Here is a 15,460-nt window from a genome sequence, read left to right on the forward strand (position 1 = left end):
TCATCTTTTACTAGAAGAATAGATGCTATAAAGATGTTGATAAATGAACACCTCAAATTCATTAATCTTAAAAACATTGAAGAAAGGGAGCAAAAAACCATACCTCTGTCTCCTCTCTCATGGGCTAAGAAACGAGAATGATACTAAAACATCAGAGAACTGAATAAGCTCACTTGAGCCACAATAGCAAAGTAAAGAAGGAGGAATAACTGAAGAGATCATAGCAAAGAGCCATTGCTGATTGCCTGTGTTAGCTGTGAAGAGAACACTGGCAAATTAAACATCCAGACCTCTATAAAACCACTATCTAAGCTTCCTCCATTTATCTAAGCCAGGCTATCATCAACACCCACTTCTTCTGTTGCCTACTGAACTGCTAAGAAATAATACATTTTGCAGATTTTAATTTTATCATCTTTATTTTGTTCTTATTTCCCCCACTTCAGGGGTCTTTTAGGATATATTTCACACCTATAGATAAAATTTCAGAGCTGGATCGAAGCCGAACACTGCTTAATTTTTTTTTACTCCAACTTGCATCTAGTTATTGCACTTACTTGTTTGCTTGTTGTTCAGCATGTTGTTGATTTTTGAACAATACTGTTTACTTCCTTGATTAGCTCTCTGATTTATAACTTAGGTAAAGCTCACACATGTCCTGGCCACAGATGTCACACAATCTTTTATTTTGGCGCCAGGTTGATATGACACACTGTTTGTTGTAGTTCCCTTTCAGAGAACAGTCCACCCCTGTCTACACCACATGCCTGGCACTGATCTAGGTGGAGCTACGTAGCCACAAAGCGTGTCCATTATGGGCACCATGACGGAATGCCATGACACACACATGCAGAACCACTGATCTTCTCAACCTCCTCATTTGACAGATAATGCAAGTGGGTCATAAAGAGTAGACGTGATCTCTTTAAGTCAGTGGCAGGTTTGGGATAGGAATCCTCGTTTCTCACTTTCCAGTGTCCTGTTCATTGCTTCCATGCTAAAGAGGGAAACTCAAAAAAAGCAGTTATAGTTCCAAGCACTGAATCATACTCCTGCACAATGGGAAGTTAACAGCGTCTTGTTTGCTGAAGCCCTGTGTAACTTTCTCAGGCTTAAAAACACAAGGAAGCATAGGTGTTGTGGGAAATTATATGACTGACCTGCCATCAATCGATAAGGTATATTGTGTAAATCTTCTAGGGAGGAATTTTTAAATTTGAAGTAATTAGTTTATTCGCTCCTGCCTGAGCATTTTATTTAGGATTCTAAGACTGTGGAATGTAACTTCTCTATAAGAAACTGCCTGACCCATATGAGATTTTACTTAAGACTTTGGCCATATCAGTACTATACTAACTGGAATGAGTCTCCTAGTAGCTCGTACCCAAACCATCCACCTTTGGCCACACAGATGAATGGGCATTCTACCTGAAGGCCACCTGAAGAGCAGAACAGACTTCTGTTCACAGTCCCACCAGGGACTTATGATACCTTAGCAAAGCCTTCTTACCCATATTTTCTTCCCCCAAAACTGTCCCCATAGGTAGTATTTTTACTGGAAGGGAGTGGTGAGTAACTTGTTTTTATGTTTGCAAGGGTAAAATAATAAATGTTTTAATGCTATTATTAAATGTGTAATTTTAAAATAAGCCTCCTGGAAATTTGCCTTTCAAGCTCTCTGGAACTCTCTGGAACCCTCAGGTTTGCATTCTGTATCTGTCTTGCATGTGTCTTCCAGATACAATACCCTCCATTTCCTGTCAAACTCATGTTAAGCTTTCAAAATCTAGTTCATTCATTGCGTACTCTGCAGTGTTTGTTTTCCTTATTCTCTCATGAAAACTTAGTATCCTGTCCCCTCGTGATACTTTATTCAGAGATTTATTCTAACACTCACCAGTTTAAATTGCAATGAACTGTTTATATGTCAGCCTTTCCCCTTCCCCCCAAGAGCTTCTCTGGGCTATCTTCTCCTTAAAGAACTGCATAGTTGGCTCTTGAACAATGTTGATTTGAACTGTGCAGGTCTACTTATACACGGTTTTTTTTTTTCAACCAAATGCAGATAAAAAATAACAGTATTGGTTGGATGCAAAACCGCATAAATGGAGGGCCAACTTTTCATACATGTGGGTTCTTCAGGGCTGACTGTGTACATTTTGGTATACTCAGGGGTACTAGAAAGAATCCCTCATATATACTAACTGCATTCTGTTCATCTTTATAAGACCCATAGAAGGGCTTTACTGTATTATTTCAAAGTGTGAATGACTTGAGCATCGTTAAACGAAAGGCCCCCTATTTCAAAAATGTCCCCCTTACCTGGACACTAGATCATCTACAGGTTTTCAACATTCCCATCAATAGATTCATTCCATAAAAATTTTTCTTTCTAGATAGCTTTTTTTTTTTTTTTTGAGACGAAGTCTAGCTCTGTCACCCAGGCTGGAGTGCAATGGCACGATCTCAGCTTACTGCAATCTCCGTCTCCTGGGTTCAAGAGATTTCAGCCTCCTGAGTAACTGGTATTACAGGCGCACTTGTAATACCTGCCCAGGTTATTTTTTTATTTTTAGTAGAGATGGGATTTCACTGTGTTGGCCAGGCTGGTCTTGAACTCCTGACCTCATGATCCGCCCGCTTCAGCCTCCCAAAGTGCTGGGATTACAAAGGTGAGCCACTGCGCCTGGCCTAGATAGCTTTTTATACCGTATAAACATCTCAGCTGAGTGAATTAATGCATTCATTTGTCCATTAACAAATTACGCCTGGATTAAGTGTCAGACGAATAGTAACCTGAAGATTTGGAACAAAGACAAAAGGAGATTTGATGGGAATATGGAGGAGGTGTGTGCTGCATTGAAAAGTTCAAGGGTGGGACAATGAAGTAGGGGGAATTGGATATTGGGATAGGGAGGAGACAGCATTAAAGCCATGTTGCACCTTCAGAAGTGGAAATAGAGAGGTAAAAAGGAATGTGGGGAATTTGAATACATCCTTTGCCTAAATTGTGATTTTGCCCACAACTATCCCTGATTGTTCTGAGACTGGAATAAGCCGTTCTCACACTTCACGTCATAGGTGCTGACAGACATGTGTATGTGGCTTTTATTTTATTTTATCTTTAAATGGGTCAAGTCGTCTGGGGTAGATATTGGGTAGATGTCAGCAGTACAGGCTCTTGTAGTTTTTTGAACACACATCAGGCCATGTGGCAGCCATATTATTTTCAAGCGAACTCCACCAAGAAAATATGGGAAGAGCTTTCTTTATCTGGCTCTAAGAGGAAATTCCTGTCGTTAAAAGAGACCTTCTGCTAATGTGGCAGTAAAGTGCAGAAAACAGAGTAACTCCACTATTGACTGTGTTAGAAGCCTTGTTAGCTCCTTGAAACAGTCTGGGATTCAGTATAGGTGTTTGCTGGACTGACATCCTGTTTACGAGTTTTAAAGCTTAAGGAGAGAGAAAGGAGTTACTATTTTTTCCCTAGCTCTACAATGTGAGATCTCTGGGTCACAAATCTTTAAAGCTGTAGTTTACATTCTAAAAAAAAAAGTCAGTGAAAACATTGGTTTGGCTTTCTTCAAGCAAATAGTGTACAGGTGTTAATTATGCAGAAATTCCTTAAAATGTCAGACAATTGCCAATTAAAAGTCAATACAGGAATAGGGAGGGGGTTTCTTTGGGGCTTTGAATTTCCCACATGCACGATAAAATTGTATATTCAGAAAAGAGTGAATTTGTTATCTGTGCATACCTTTCTTCAATAAAACAGATGGGAGGACGGTCTCCTCTCTTATTTACTCTTGATTCCTTCCCTCCACAAAACTACAATCCCTTCTATATACAGTCATGCATCACATAATGGCATTTCAGTCAATGACAGACTACATATACAACTGTGGTCCCATAAGATTACAATGGAGCTGAAAAATTCCTATCGCCTCGTGATGTCCTAGCCTTCCCAATGCATTACTCAGGTGTTTGTGGTGATGCTGATACAACCAGCCTACTGCTTTGCCAGTTGTATAAAATATAGCAGATACAGTTATGTGCGGTACATAGCACTGAATAATGATAATAAACAACTATGTTACTGGTTTATGTATATGCTATAGTAGGCTTTTAAGTTATTACTTTAGCATGTACTCCTACTTATTTTTTTTAAGTTAACTGTAAAACTGCCTCAGGCAGGTTCTTTAGGAGGTATTCTAGAAGAAACCATTGTGATTCTAGGAGATGGCAACTCCCTGTGTGTTACTGCCCCATAGACCTTACAGTGGGAGAAGATGTGTGGAGGTAGAAGACAGTGATATTAATGATCCTGACCCTGTGTAGGCCTCGGCTAGTATGTGTGTTAGTGTCTTTGTTTTTAATTAAAAAATAAAAAAAATTAAAAAAAATCTTAAAAATTTAAAAAGGTTTATAGAATTAAGATATAAAGAAAATATTTTTGTACATCTTACAGTGTGTTTGTGTTTTAAGCTAAGTGTTATTTCAAAAGAGTCAAAGTTTTTAAAAATGTTAAAGCTTGTGAAGTAAAAAAGTTATGGCAAGTGGTTAATTTATTATTGAAGAAAGAGAAATATTTTGTATAAATTTGGTGTAGCCTAAGTGTGCAGTATTGATAAAGTCTACATTAGTGTACAGTAATGTCCTAGGCCTTCACATTCACACGTCATTCACTCACTGACTCACCTAGAGCAACTTCCAGTCCTGCAAGTCTCGTTCATGTTATGTGCCCTATATAGGTGTACTGTTTTTTTTTACATTTTATACCATATTTTTACTGTACCTTTTCTACGTTTAGATATACAGATACTTTCCATTGTGTTATAACTGCCTATAGTACTCCATATGGCAACATGCTATATGGGTTTTTAGCCTAGGAGAAATAGGCTATACTATATAGCCCAGGTATGTCAACCAAAACAAAAAACAAAAACACAGAGAAAATTATCTATAAATATGCTGGGTTTACTTAGGAATAAAAATAATGGTTATAATCTGGAATAGTATAAAATGGCAAGGCACCAGTGCATTCAGTGAGGGAAGGGTAAGGGGAGCTTTTATTAGCAAAAAGAGATTTACATAAGCTGCTTAGAAATAGAGTTCATTGGTTCCAGAGGTTCAAAGCCAGAGTTGTCAGTTCATTGGTGGAGATACTGTTACTGGGCAAGTGTTTTTCTGAGAACATCTTCACTGAATTACTTCAGTCCTATAGAATGCCTAGTGATAAACCTTATCAAAGCAGGAGATGCATGAAGGATGCAAAAGGGTTTTTTGTGGGGTTTTTAGATAGTCCTTGGAAACAGTTCTTATCTCAGACATGTAAGCATGAGTCTCCTCTTTTTCAGGCCTTCCCAGCCCTATCTTGTCTGGGTCTGACAAAAGTGATTTCATCCTGTGTCTGTAACTTTCACAGTGTGCAGAGGCTATAGTAAGTGCACTCTATGCTGTTCACATAATGACAAAATTCTCTATGACTCTTTTCTTAGAATATATCCCTGTCATTAAGCAGCACAGCACGTGACTGTATATAAATTATCCATGTTCTTTTCATAAGACATTAGCTCATGTCCAAGTGGGCTGGGAACTCTCCCATCCTGCTCTGCCCATTTATTGATATTAACCTGAAAGCTGTAGATAAATGCTAAGGGAGAGAATAAAAACTGCAGAACGAAATTTAACATCACACATGATCTCCTTTTCTTGGCTTCCTACAGCTGTGTCATATTTTGTGGCTATCTTAAGTTACTTCAATTTATCACATCCAGAATAAATCCTTGTTATAAATTTAGGAGAGATGGTTATGTAAAGATGAACCAAGTTTTTGTATCATACAAAATACTATAGGTTTGTGTTTTTTTGAGATGGGGTCTTGCTCTGTTGCCCAGACTAGAGTACAGTGGTGTGTGATCGTGGCTCACTGCAGCCTCAACCTCTCGGGCTCAACTTGTTATATATAAGGTTTTGGTGCCGCAAAAGGAACAGCACTCGAATATAAAATTTTCTTTTTAATTCTCAGCAAGTCAAGGTCCTTCGTATAGAAGGGTGCGCCCTTACAGGTGGAACAATGGTGAGCACATACTCGGACAAGGGAGGGGAAGGGGTTCTTATCCCTGAGGCACGTGGCCCCTGTGGCTGTGTCCTTCCCCTATTGGCTAGGGTTAGACCACCCAGGCTAAGCTAATTCCGATTGGCTGATTTAAAGAGAATGACGGGGTGAATGCTTTGGCGGGAGTCAGGGCAGAGCAGGTAGCAGGTAATTGGAATGAGTTAGGGTGGAGCAGGTGATCAGAATGAATCAGGATGGAGGAGGTAATCAACAAAGGTTGCTTTACAAGGACGTTTAGAAGGCAAAGAACTGAACATCCTGACATATTAATTCTTTGAAAAGAAATTTAGAACTTATATCTAACAAGCTGATCCTACCACTTCAGCCTCCTGAATAGCTGGGACCACAGGTGTGTCACCATGCCCAGATAATTTTTAAAACTTTTTGTAGAGATGGGGTCTCACTATGTTGGCCAGGCTGGTCTCAAACTCCTGGGCTTAGGCAATCCTTCCACTTGGCCTCCACAGATGCTGGGATTGCAGGTGAAAGTCACTGCACTTAACTACTATAGTATTTTTTATAGTATGTTTGTATACAACTATGTACTGAATTTAACTCCTTGCATGTTGTTAGCTACAGTGTTATAAACTGAAACTGGAACATGTTAATTACTGCAAGTATTGCCCTAGCGTAGGTCTGTCTCAAGCTTGTTCCCAAACATTACTAGCACAACTCACTGACAGGACAAAGTGGAGTTTATTGCTTCCCACCACATCTCAAAGCTTTGGCAATGTGTTGGAGAAGGGAAGTCAAGGTCAGAGTTTGTTGAGAAATCGTTTATTTTTAGGAGGGTCTTTCAAAGTGAGGGCCTTTGATTAGGATTGGGTAAGGATCACAGTGCAGCAGTCCAGTGCTGGTGGAAACAGCAAGGGGAGGACTTTGAAAGGCGAGATTATAGGAATCATAGGGAATGAACTGTCAGGTTGGTCCTTTCCATGGAAGAGCTGATGAGTCTTTCAGGAAGTTTCTGTAATGAGCAATCTAACCGTTTGCCTGCGCTTGGAGACTCCTGAAAAAAGAAAGTCATGCTAATGGAGACAGGAATTACACAAAGTCATTGTATTGTAGACAGTAAGATGTGGTTTCGGTTCTCAGTATCTAAGCTGAATGTGGGGTACATGGTTTCAGTTCTCAGGTCTACTGAGATAAAACTTAATCTTGAAACAGATGAATTGAAGCATCTGATTTTTTATTTACAGCTCCTTATATTTGTAACTATTTGACACAAACAGCTTTTTACATTTCAGCATTGCTTTGCAATCATTTCTTAGTTTATTAGCCTATTTCTTGTGTTTGGAGAGAAAATTAAAATCGGAAAATTTCTCAAACAAATGCCCACCAACAAGAACCAATGAAATCCTGCAACAAGTCCTATAAACCCAGAGGGTGCAGCAGAGGGAGACTGAATTCTATGTTTGATTATTTAAAACAACAACCTGTCCTTCGGGGCAGTTAGTAAAAGATGACTACAGATGAAACCCTGGGTTCTGGGTACTTTCCAAGCAAGGAAAATCCTCTGAAGCAGGCGGAAAATTGCCATCTTTTAAAAGTTCCAGCTCTGTCTTCAGACCACTTGTGTCTTTTCGTTTAAGTTGGAAGCAGGGAAGTTGTGTGAGATCTTTGTAATCTCCAATTCAGATTCTCTCTTAACACAGTTCCCGCATAGGATATAAATTCCATTAGGTGCCTCTGACTTCCATTTTCTCCTTCCAACACAGGACACATGTTGGTAGTTGCAGTTTTGAGAAGCACAGGAGGGTGTTCTGGGGCAATGAGCGATGCTTAGCTGGGAAGAGGCTGTCTAGGGGGTGAAGCACTGAGGATGCTTAACATTTGAAAGAAGTGTGAACACTGTATTTACATTTAAATTAAAATGGAAACTTTGTATAGGTTATGTTTCTGAAAGGTGTGTGTGGCGCATCTGCTGAGGTCTATTGTTTATTCATGCTGTAAATCCTTTGAAATGTGTTAAAATGCTTCCCACTCATTATAAAGCTCCTGCCACCCCTGGATTACGACTTTGATGTCACCAATCCTGCTTCAAAGGGTTCTTTCTGGGCTATTAATCACAGTTTAGCCTCTGAAGATATCGCCAGAGAAAACATTTGGACATCTTTGTGCTAGACTTGCTGAAACTTTGAAATCTTGAGCATCTTGCATATGCACAAATTGCAGCACTTCCTTTCATTAACAACTTTTTATTTTGCTACAGAATCAAATGACACTGTAGGTAAAAATGCAAACAAATCTCTTCACACACTTGGTTTGGGGGAAGAGGAATTAGAGAAGTGGTGAAGGGTGGATCTTCAAAGGTAAAAAGTGGGAGGAATCTGAGTGGCCAAGAGTTGTCCTATCATTTTTTCTCACCTTTCTTAGTTTTTTTTGACTAGCCAGTGATCACACAGAGATTTGGTGAGATTTCCTGGTCTTTTCTTTTCTTCGAGACAGAGTTTCGCTCTTATTGCCCAGGCTGGAATGCAATGGGGCGATCTCGGTTCACTGCAACCTCCGCCCCCTGAGTTCAAGGGATTCTCCTGCCTCAGCCTCCCAAGTAGCCGGGATTACAGGCATGTGCCATCACACCCTGCTAATTTTGTATATATAGTAGAGACGGGTTTCTCCATGTTGGCCAGGCTAGTCTTGAACTCCCGACCTCAGGTGATTCGCCGGATTCGGCCTCCCAAAGTGCTGGGATTACTGGCATGAGCCACCACTCCCAGCCATTTTTCCTGGTCTTTTCTTGCTCTCTCCTTTGATACCTTTGTGAACAGTTCACAGAAAATAATAATAAAATACTACCTAATGTGAAATGAATAGTTGCCTTCTTGCTCTAGTCCTGTGTTGACAGTGTTTTTGTGAGTTGTCTTGCTGAGTCCCCGTAATAACTCTTATGGGAGGAAAACAGGTGGTGCTGTTTTCTTGTTATGGACTAGGAAACTGAGGCTTTGAGAAGTCAACTTGTTCAAGGTCACGCTCCTGACAAATGCAAAGCCCTGCAAAACTTCACTGGCCCCCAGGACTCAGAGGCTGCTGTCTCCCACTCCCTACCCCACTGACTCACTCGGGGTGGCCAGGTTTCTCCTTATGTGCGGAGGGATTGATGGGGTTCAGGGCTCACTATCCCAAAATATGGCCCCTTGACCTACTGAATAATTTAAGCTAAAGGAATGTGAGAAACTGGCAGGCACAGGAATGTCACTCTTAACCCCCACCCCCTTGTCCCTTGAAGCAGGTCATAAAATCTAGGAGGGATTTTTCTGACCTTCCACTAAAGCAGGCTGTGAGACTGTCGTGTAGGAGCTGCTCTTCCTATACCCACAGAAAAGAAGGATCCTTATCTCTGCAGACACAAGGACACAGAGAAGAATCTGAATGAATAGGCCTTATTAAATTTCATCAGTTTCTTACCCTTAGAGGATACTTTTTCCTGTCATATTTCTTTACTACTCTCCTATTTCCTTATAAAGGCTCCAGTGTCACCTAAAACTTACATTAAGTAAATTTTTATCCTTTTCACTTAGTAATCTGTCCTTTGTTAAAAGGGCCTCAACCATGAACCTAGAATGAGTAGAGAAAAAGATATTTTTCCTCCTGTGAAGGATCCTTACTGCCCGGTCTACTAATCAGTGTCTGCGTCCTCAATCTTCACAATGGTGTGCTCTATTGTCTAACTTCCTTCTCGGGTAAACTTCCTTTGGCACCTTTTTTCTTCCATATTCATCTCTTCCAGTGATTAGCAGTGTCCCAGTTGGAGACTTTTTCTTGTAGTAAAAAAAATATGTAACATGAAATCTCTCTTTTTAAGTATACAATATAGTATCAAATATGTGCACATTTTTGTACAGCAGATCTCTAGAATTTTTTCATATTATGTGACTAAAACTCAATACCCGTTGAATAGCAGCGCCCACTTGCTCGTGCCCCCAGCCACTGACAACTACCATTCTACTCTCTGCTTTTGTGAGTTTGACTACTTTAGATACCTCACGTAAGTGAAATTGTGCAGTATTGTGTTCCTGTGACTGGCTTATTTCACTTAGCCGAATGTCCTCCAGGTTCATCCATGTGGTAGTGTATGGCAGGATTTCCTTTTTTTTTTTTTTTAAGGCTGGGTATTCAATTGTATGTATATACCAAATGCTCTTTGTCCATTTACCTGTCGATAAGCATTTAGTTTGTTTACACTTCTTGGCCCTTGTGAATAATGGTGCAATGAACACAGGAGTGCAAATATCTCTTGGAGATCTTGTTTTCAATTCTTTTAGGTAAATACTCAGAAGAGGGATTGCTGTGTCATATGGCAGATCTATTTTTAATTTTTTGAGGGACCTTTATGCTACATTTTCCATAGCAGCTGCACCATTTTATATTCCTGCCAACAGTGCAGAGGGTTCGAATTTCTCTGTATCCTCTTCAGCACTTGTTTCTGTTTCTTTGATGATGACCATCTTAATTGGAATGAGGTAATATTTCATCTCATTATAGTTTTGATTTTCATTTCCCTAATGTTTAGTGATACTGAGTATCTCTTCATATACCTGTTAGCCATTTGTATGCCTTCTTTGGAGATATGTGTAATCAAGTCCGTATTTATTTATTTATTTATTTATTTATTTATTTATTTATGTTATTTGGCTTTTTTACTATTGAGTTGTAGGAGTTCCTTATATATTTTGCATGTTAATCCTTTATTAGCTATATGGTTTGAAAATAATTTCTCCTATTCCATAGGTTATCCCTACAATCCATTGATTGTTTCCTTGGTTGAGTAGAAGTTTTAGTTTTGTGTAGTCTCATTGTCTATATTTGCTTTTATAGTCTATGTTTTGGTTTCATATCCAAAAAAACTTGTTGCCAAGACTAATGTTGTGAAGTTTTTCTCCTACATTTTCTTCTAGGAGTTTTATAGTTTCAGTTTGTTTGTTTATTTATTTTCTTATTTTTTGAGATGGAGTCTTGCTCTGTCGCCGAGGCTGGAATGCAGTGGTGCGATCTCGGCTCATCGCAAGCTCCCCCTCCTGGGTTCACGCCATTCTCCTGCCTCAGCCTCCTGAGTAGCTGGGACCACAGGTGCCCGCTACCACGCCCAACTAATTTTTTGTATTTTTAGCAGAGACGGGGTTTCACCGTGTTAACCATGATAGTCTTGATCTCCTGACCTTGTGATCCACCCACCTCAGCCTCCCAAAGTGCTGGGATTACAGGCGTGAGCCACTGCACCCGGCTATAGATTCAATTCTTACATTTTAATCTTCAATCCATTTTGATTTGATTTTTGTGTATGGTGTAAGGTAACAGTTAAATTTTATTCTTTTGCATGTGGATATTCACTTTCCCTAACACCGTTTGTTGAAGAGATTATTTTACCCCATTATATAGTCTTGGTGATTTTATCAAAGATCATTTGATCACGCATCTCTGCATGTTTATTTCTGGGCACTCTATTTTGTTTAATTGGTTTGTCTTTATTTCAGTACCATATGTTTTGATTACTGTCGCTTGGTAATATGTTTTGAATTCAGGAAATGTGAATCCTCCAGCTTTATTCTTTTTCTCACTGTTGTTTTGGCTATTCTGGGTCCTTTGTGGTTCTATATGGATTTTAGGATATTTTTGCTATCTGCAACAGATGCCATTGGGACTTAATAAGCATTGCACTGAATCTGTAGAATGCTTGGGGTAGTATGAACATTTTAACAATATTAAGTCTTCCAACCCATGAACAGTGATGTGCGTCAGTTTATCTGTGCCTTCTTTAATTTCTTCCAGCAATGTTTTGTAGTTTTTGGTGTAAAAGTCTTTTGCCTCCTTGATTAAATTTATTCCTATTGTGTTTTGATGCTATTTTAAATGGAATTATTTCCTTAATTTCTTTTTTGAATAGTTCATTTTTAGTGTATAAAAATGCAACCGAGTGGCTCAAGCCTGTAATCCCAGCACTTTGGGAGGCCGAGACGGGCGGATCACGAGGTCAGGAGATTGAGACCATCCTGGCTAACACAATGAAACCCCGTCTCCACTAAAAATACAAAAAAATTAGCCGGGCGTGGTGGCGGCGCCTGTAGTCCCAGCTACTCGGGAGGCTGAGGCAGGAGAATGGCGGGAACCCGGGAGGCGGAGCTTGCAGTGAGTCGAGATCGCGCCACTGCACTCCAGCCTGGGCGACAGAGCGAGACTCCGCCTCAAAAAAAAAAAAAAAAAAAAAAAAAAAAAGCAACCGAATTAGCCAGGCTTGATGGTGGGTGCCTGTAATCCCAGCTACTCGGGAGGCTGAGGCGTGAGAATCACTTGAACCTGGAAGGTGGAGGTTGCAGTGAGCTGAGATCACACCACTGCACTTCAGCCAGGGCAATAGAGTGAGACTTTGTCTGAAAACAAAAACAAAAATGAAAACAAAAACTGATTTTTGGGTGTTCTTTTTTGTTTTGTTTTGCTTTGGTTTGGTTTTTTTTGTTGTTGTTTTTTGAGACGGAATCTCGCTCTGTCCCAGGCTGGAGTGTAGTGGCATGATCTCGGCTCACTGCAATCTCCGCCACCCAGGTTCAAGCGATTCTCCTGCCTCAGGCTCCCTAGTAGCTGGGATTACAGGCGTGTACCACCAAGCCTGGCTAATTTTTGTATTTTTAGTAGAGACGAGGTTTCACCATGTTGGCCAGGCTGGTCTCGAACTCCTGACCCAGTGATCCACCTGCCTTGGCCTCCCAAAGTGCTGGAATTACAGGCGTGAGCCACCATGTCCGGCCTGGACATTGGTTTTGTGTAAGTATTATTGCTAAAGTTAGTTCTAACATTTATTAGCTCTAACACTTCTTTTAATGTGGAATCTTTAGGGTTTTCTACATGTAAGATCGTGAACAGAGATTAATTTTACTTCTTCCTTTCTGATGTGGATGCCTTTTATTTCTTTTTCTTACCTAATCGCCCCAGCTAAGACTTCTAGTACTATAACATATTGAATAGAAGTGGTGAGTGTGTGAATCCTTGTCTTGTTTTTGGTGGTGTGGAAAAAGCTTTCAATTTTTCACTGTTTGGTATGATGTTAGTGTTACCAGAAAGGGGTCCCAATCCAGATCCCAAGAGAGGGTTCCCGGATCTTGCACCAGAAAGAATTTGGGAAGAGTTCACAGAGTAAAGTGAAAGTAAGTTGATTAGGAAATAAAGGAATAAAATAATGGCTGCTCCATAGGCAGAGCAGCCCCGTGGGCTGCTGGTTGCCCATTTTTATGGTTATTTCTTGATTATATGCTTAATAAGGGGTAGATTTGTCATGAGTTTTCTGGGAAAAGGGTGGGCAATTCCTGGAACTGAGGGGTCCTCTCCCTTTTAGACCATGTAAGGTAACTTCCTGATGTTGCCACGCATTTGTTGTCATGGAGATGATAGGAGTGTCTTTTAGCATGCTAATACATTATAATTAGCATATAATGAACAACGAGGATGACCAGAGGTCACTTTTATTGCCATCTTGGTTATAGGGAGATTTGGCCAGCTTTTTCTTTTTTTAACTGCAACCTGTTTTATCAGCAAGGTCCTTATGATCTGTATTTTGTGCCAACCTCCTACCTCATCCTGTGACTAAGAATGCCTAACCTCCTGGGAATGCAGCCCAGTAGGTCTCAGCCTTATTTTACCCAGCCCCTATTCAAGATGGAGTTGCTCTGGTTCAAATGCCTCTGACATTTCGCTGTGGGATTTTCATAAATGGCCATTGTTATGCTGAGGTAATTTCCTTTTGTTTCTAATTTGTTCAGTGAATTTAATACTTTTATGTTCTTTCTTTTTGCTTATAAAACTAATATAAATTGAATTTATTTACAAGTTACTTACAATTTTTTTTTTTTTTTTTGAGATGGGGTCTTGCTCTGTCACCCAGGCTGGAGTGCAGTGGTGCGATCTCCACTCACTGCAAGCTCCGCCTCCCGGGTTCACACCATTCTCCTAACTCAGCCTCCCAAGTAGCTGGGACTACAGGCTGCTGCCACCACGCCCGGCTAATTTTTTTTTGTATTTTCAGTAGAGATGGGGTTTCACTGTGTTAACCAGGATGGTCTCTATCTCCTGACCTCATGATCTGCCCACCTCAGCCTCCCAAAGTGCTGGGATTACAGGCATGCGCCACCATGCCCAGCCACTTACAAATTATTTTAAACTTTTAAATATTATAATTTATAATTTATATCATCAAAGTTTCAAAATTTTCCAAATTTTAAAAATTCAAAGCAGATTATTTTGAAAATTCAGAAAAATCTAAGGACACAAAGGGAAAAATTACTCGTGATCCTATTCCTTAACTTTTCCTTAATTTATGTTCCTTGTGGTCTCTTTCTTAGGTAATTTGGCCCAGACAAGAGCTAGGATAACAGTGGCCTCAAGATCTTTGCCTCCACATTTCAGTGCTGGGAAAGCCAAGGTGAGTAACAGATTTGCACCAAATATGGTATGGACTTGCAGGTACTCTTGACCCAGGGGTAATGTTAGAGTAGGCAGCATTAGTTCCCTTCATGCAGCCCTCTGCCTGGGTAGTCTAGTAGAGAGATCAAAGGCATTTAGGAAGTCAGGGGTTAGGAAATTGGAAACTTCATGAAATCCTTACAATCCTGATTATCAGAAAGAGCACGTAAGAACAATGCTACCTGAAAATAAAGTCTGTCTAAGAAAAGATAAAGCATTTCTCTGAAACTACCAGCAAGCTAGTGGACCAAGTGGAATCAGGGAGGAAAGAAACTGCAGTGTTTCCTATTGCTCTGCTTTGCCCTCTGAAAAATAAGTTGTACACTCATCTGTGCAAAGGGGTTATTAGAAGGGTTAAAAATATCCAGCTGTAAAATATGTCGTTAACTGTTCTATTCTTCCAGCTAAAGTTTAACAAGAGTCTTAAGGACTGCTTGGTTAATAGTCACTGTAAGTGATAACACGGAAACACAATTATCTTGAAGGTGTTGGAGTTAAAGCTGGTCACATTTCTGAATTTTCTTAGCTGTTGGTTTACACTGAAAATTTATTTAATAAAGAACAAACAATTTGGCCACACATTAATACTGTTGAATAGTATTCCAAAATTGATACAGATATACATATTTATACTTACTTTGCTTGAGAATAAAAGACTTATTTGCACAGAGTAGGAACTCAAATCATTTGTTAACAATAATTTTTACACCAATATTGCTATTATAATTCATTGTAATACCCTACATTTCAACTTTGCTACTTCATGGCAAGACATTAGAACTATCTGGGCCTCTAGAAGAGATTTACACATGAATTTCAGTGGTTCTGAGGGCCTCTTAATAATGCATGTAAAATTCTATCTGTATTTAATACAGTTGGTTCTCATTATTG

The 15,460-nt window shown here is 39.8% G+C and overlaps 1 protein-coding gene across 3 annotated transcripts in view; it reads left to right on the top strand.

The window, feature by feature from the left end:
- LOC105483262 (myosin IIIB) overlaps positions 1-15,460 on the top strand; it is a 520,975-nt gene that overhangs the window by 294,867 nt on the left and 210,648 nt on the right. For all 3 annotated transcript variants that reach the window (XM_071072912.1, XM_024793234.2, XM_071072911.1), the window contains exon 23: positions 14,449-14,528. In XM_071072912.1, coding sequence (XP_070929013.1) covers positions 14,449-14,528 — 80 coding nt within the window. The remainder of the gene's footprint in view (positions 1-14,448; positions 14,529-15,460) is intronic.

The sequence above is a fragment of the Macaca nemestrina genome, chromosome 11 (assembly GCF_043159975.1).
Source record: "Macaca nemestrina isolate mMacNem1 chromosome 11, mMacNem.hap1, whole genome shotgun sequence".
Lineage (NCBI taxonomy): Eukaryota > Metazoa > Chordata > Mammalia > Primates > Cercopithecidae > Macaca > Macaca nemestrina.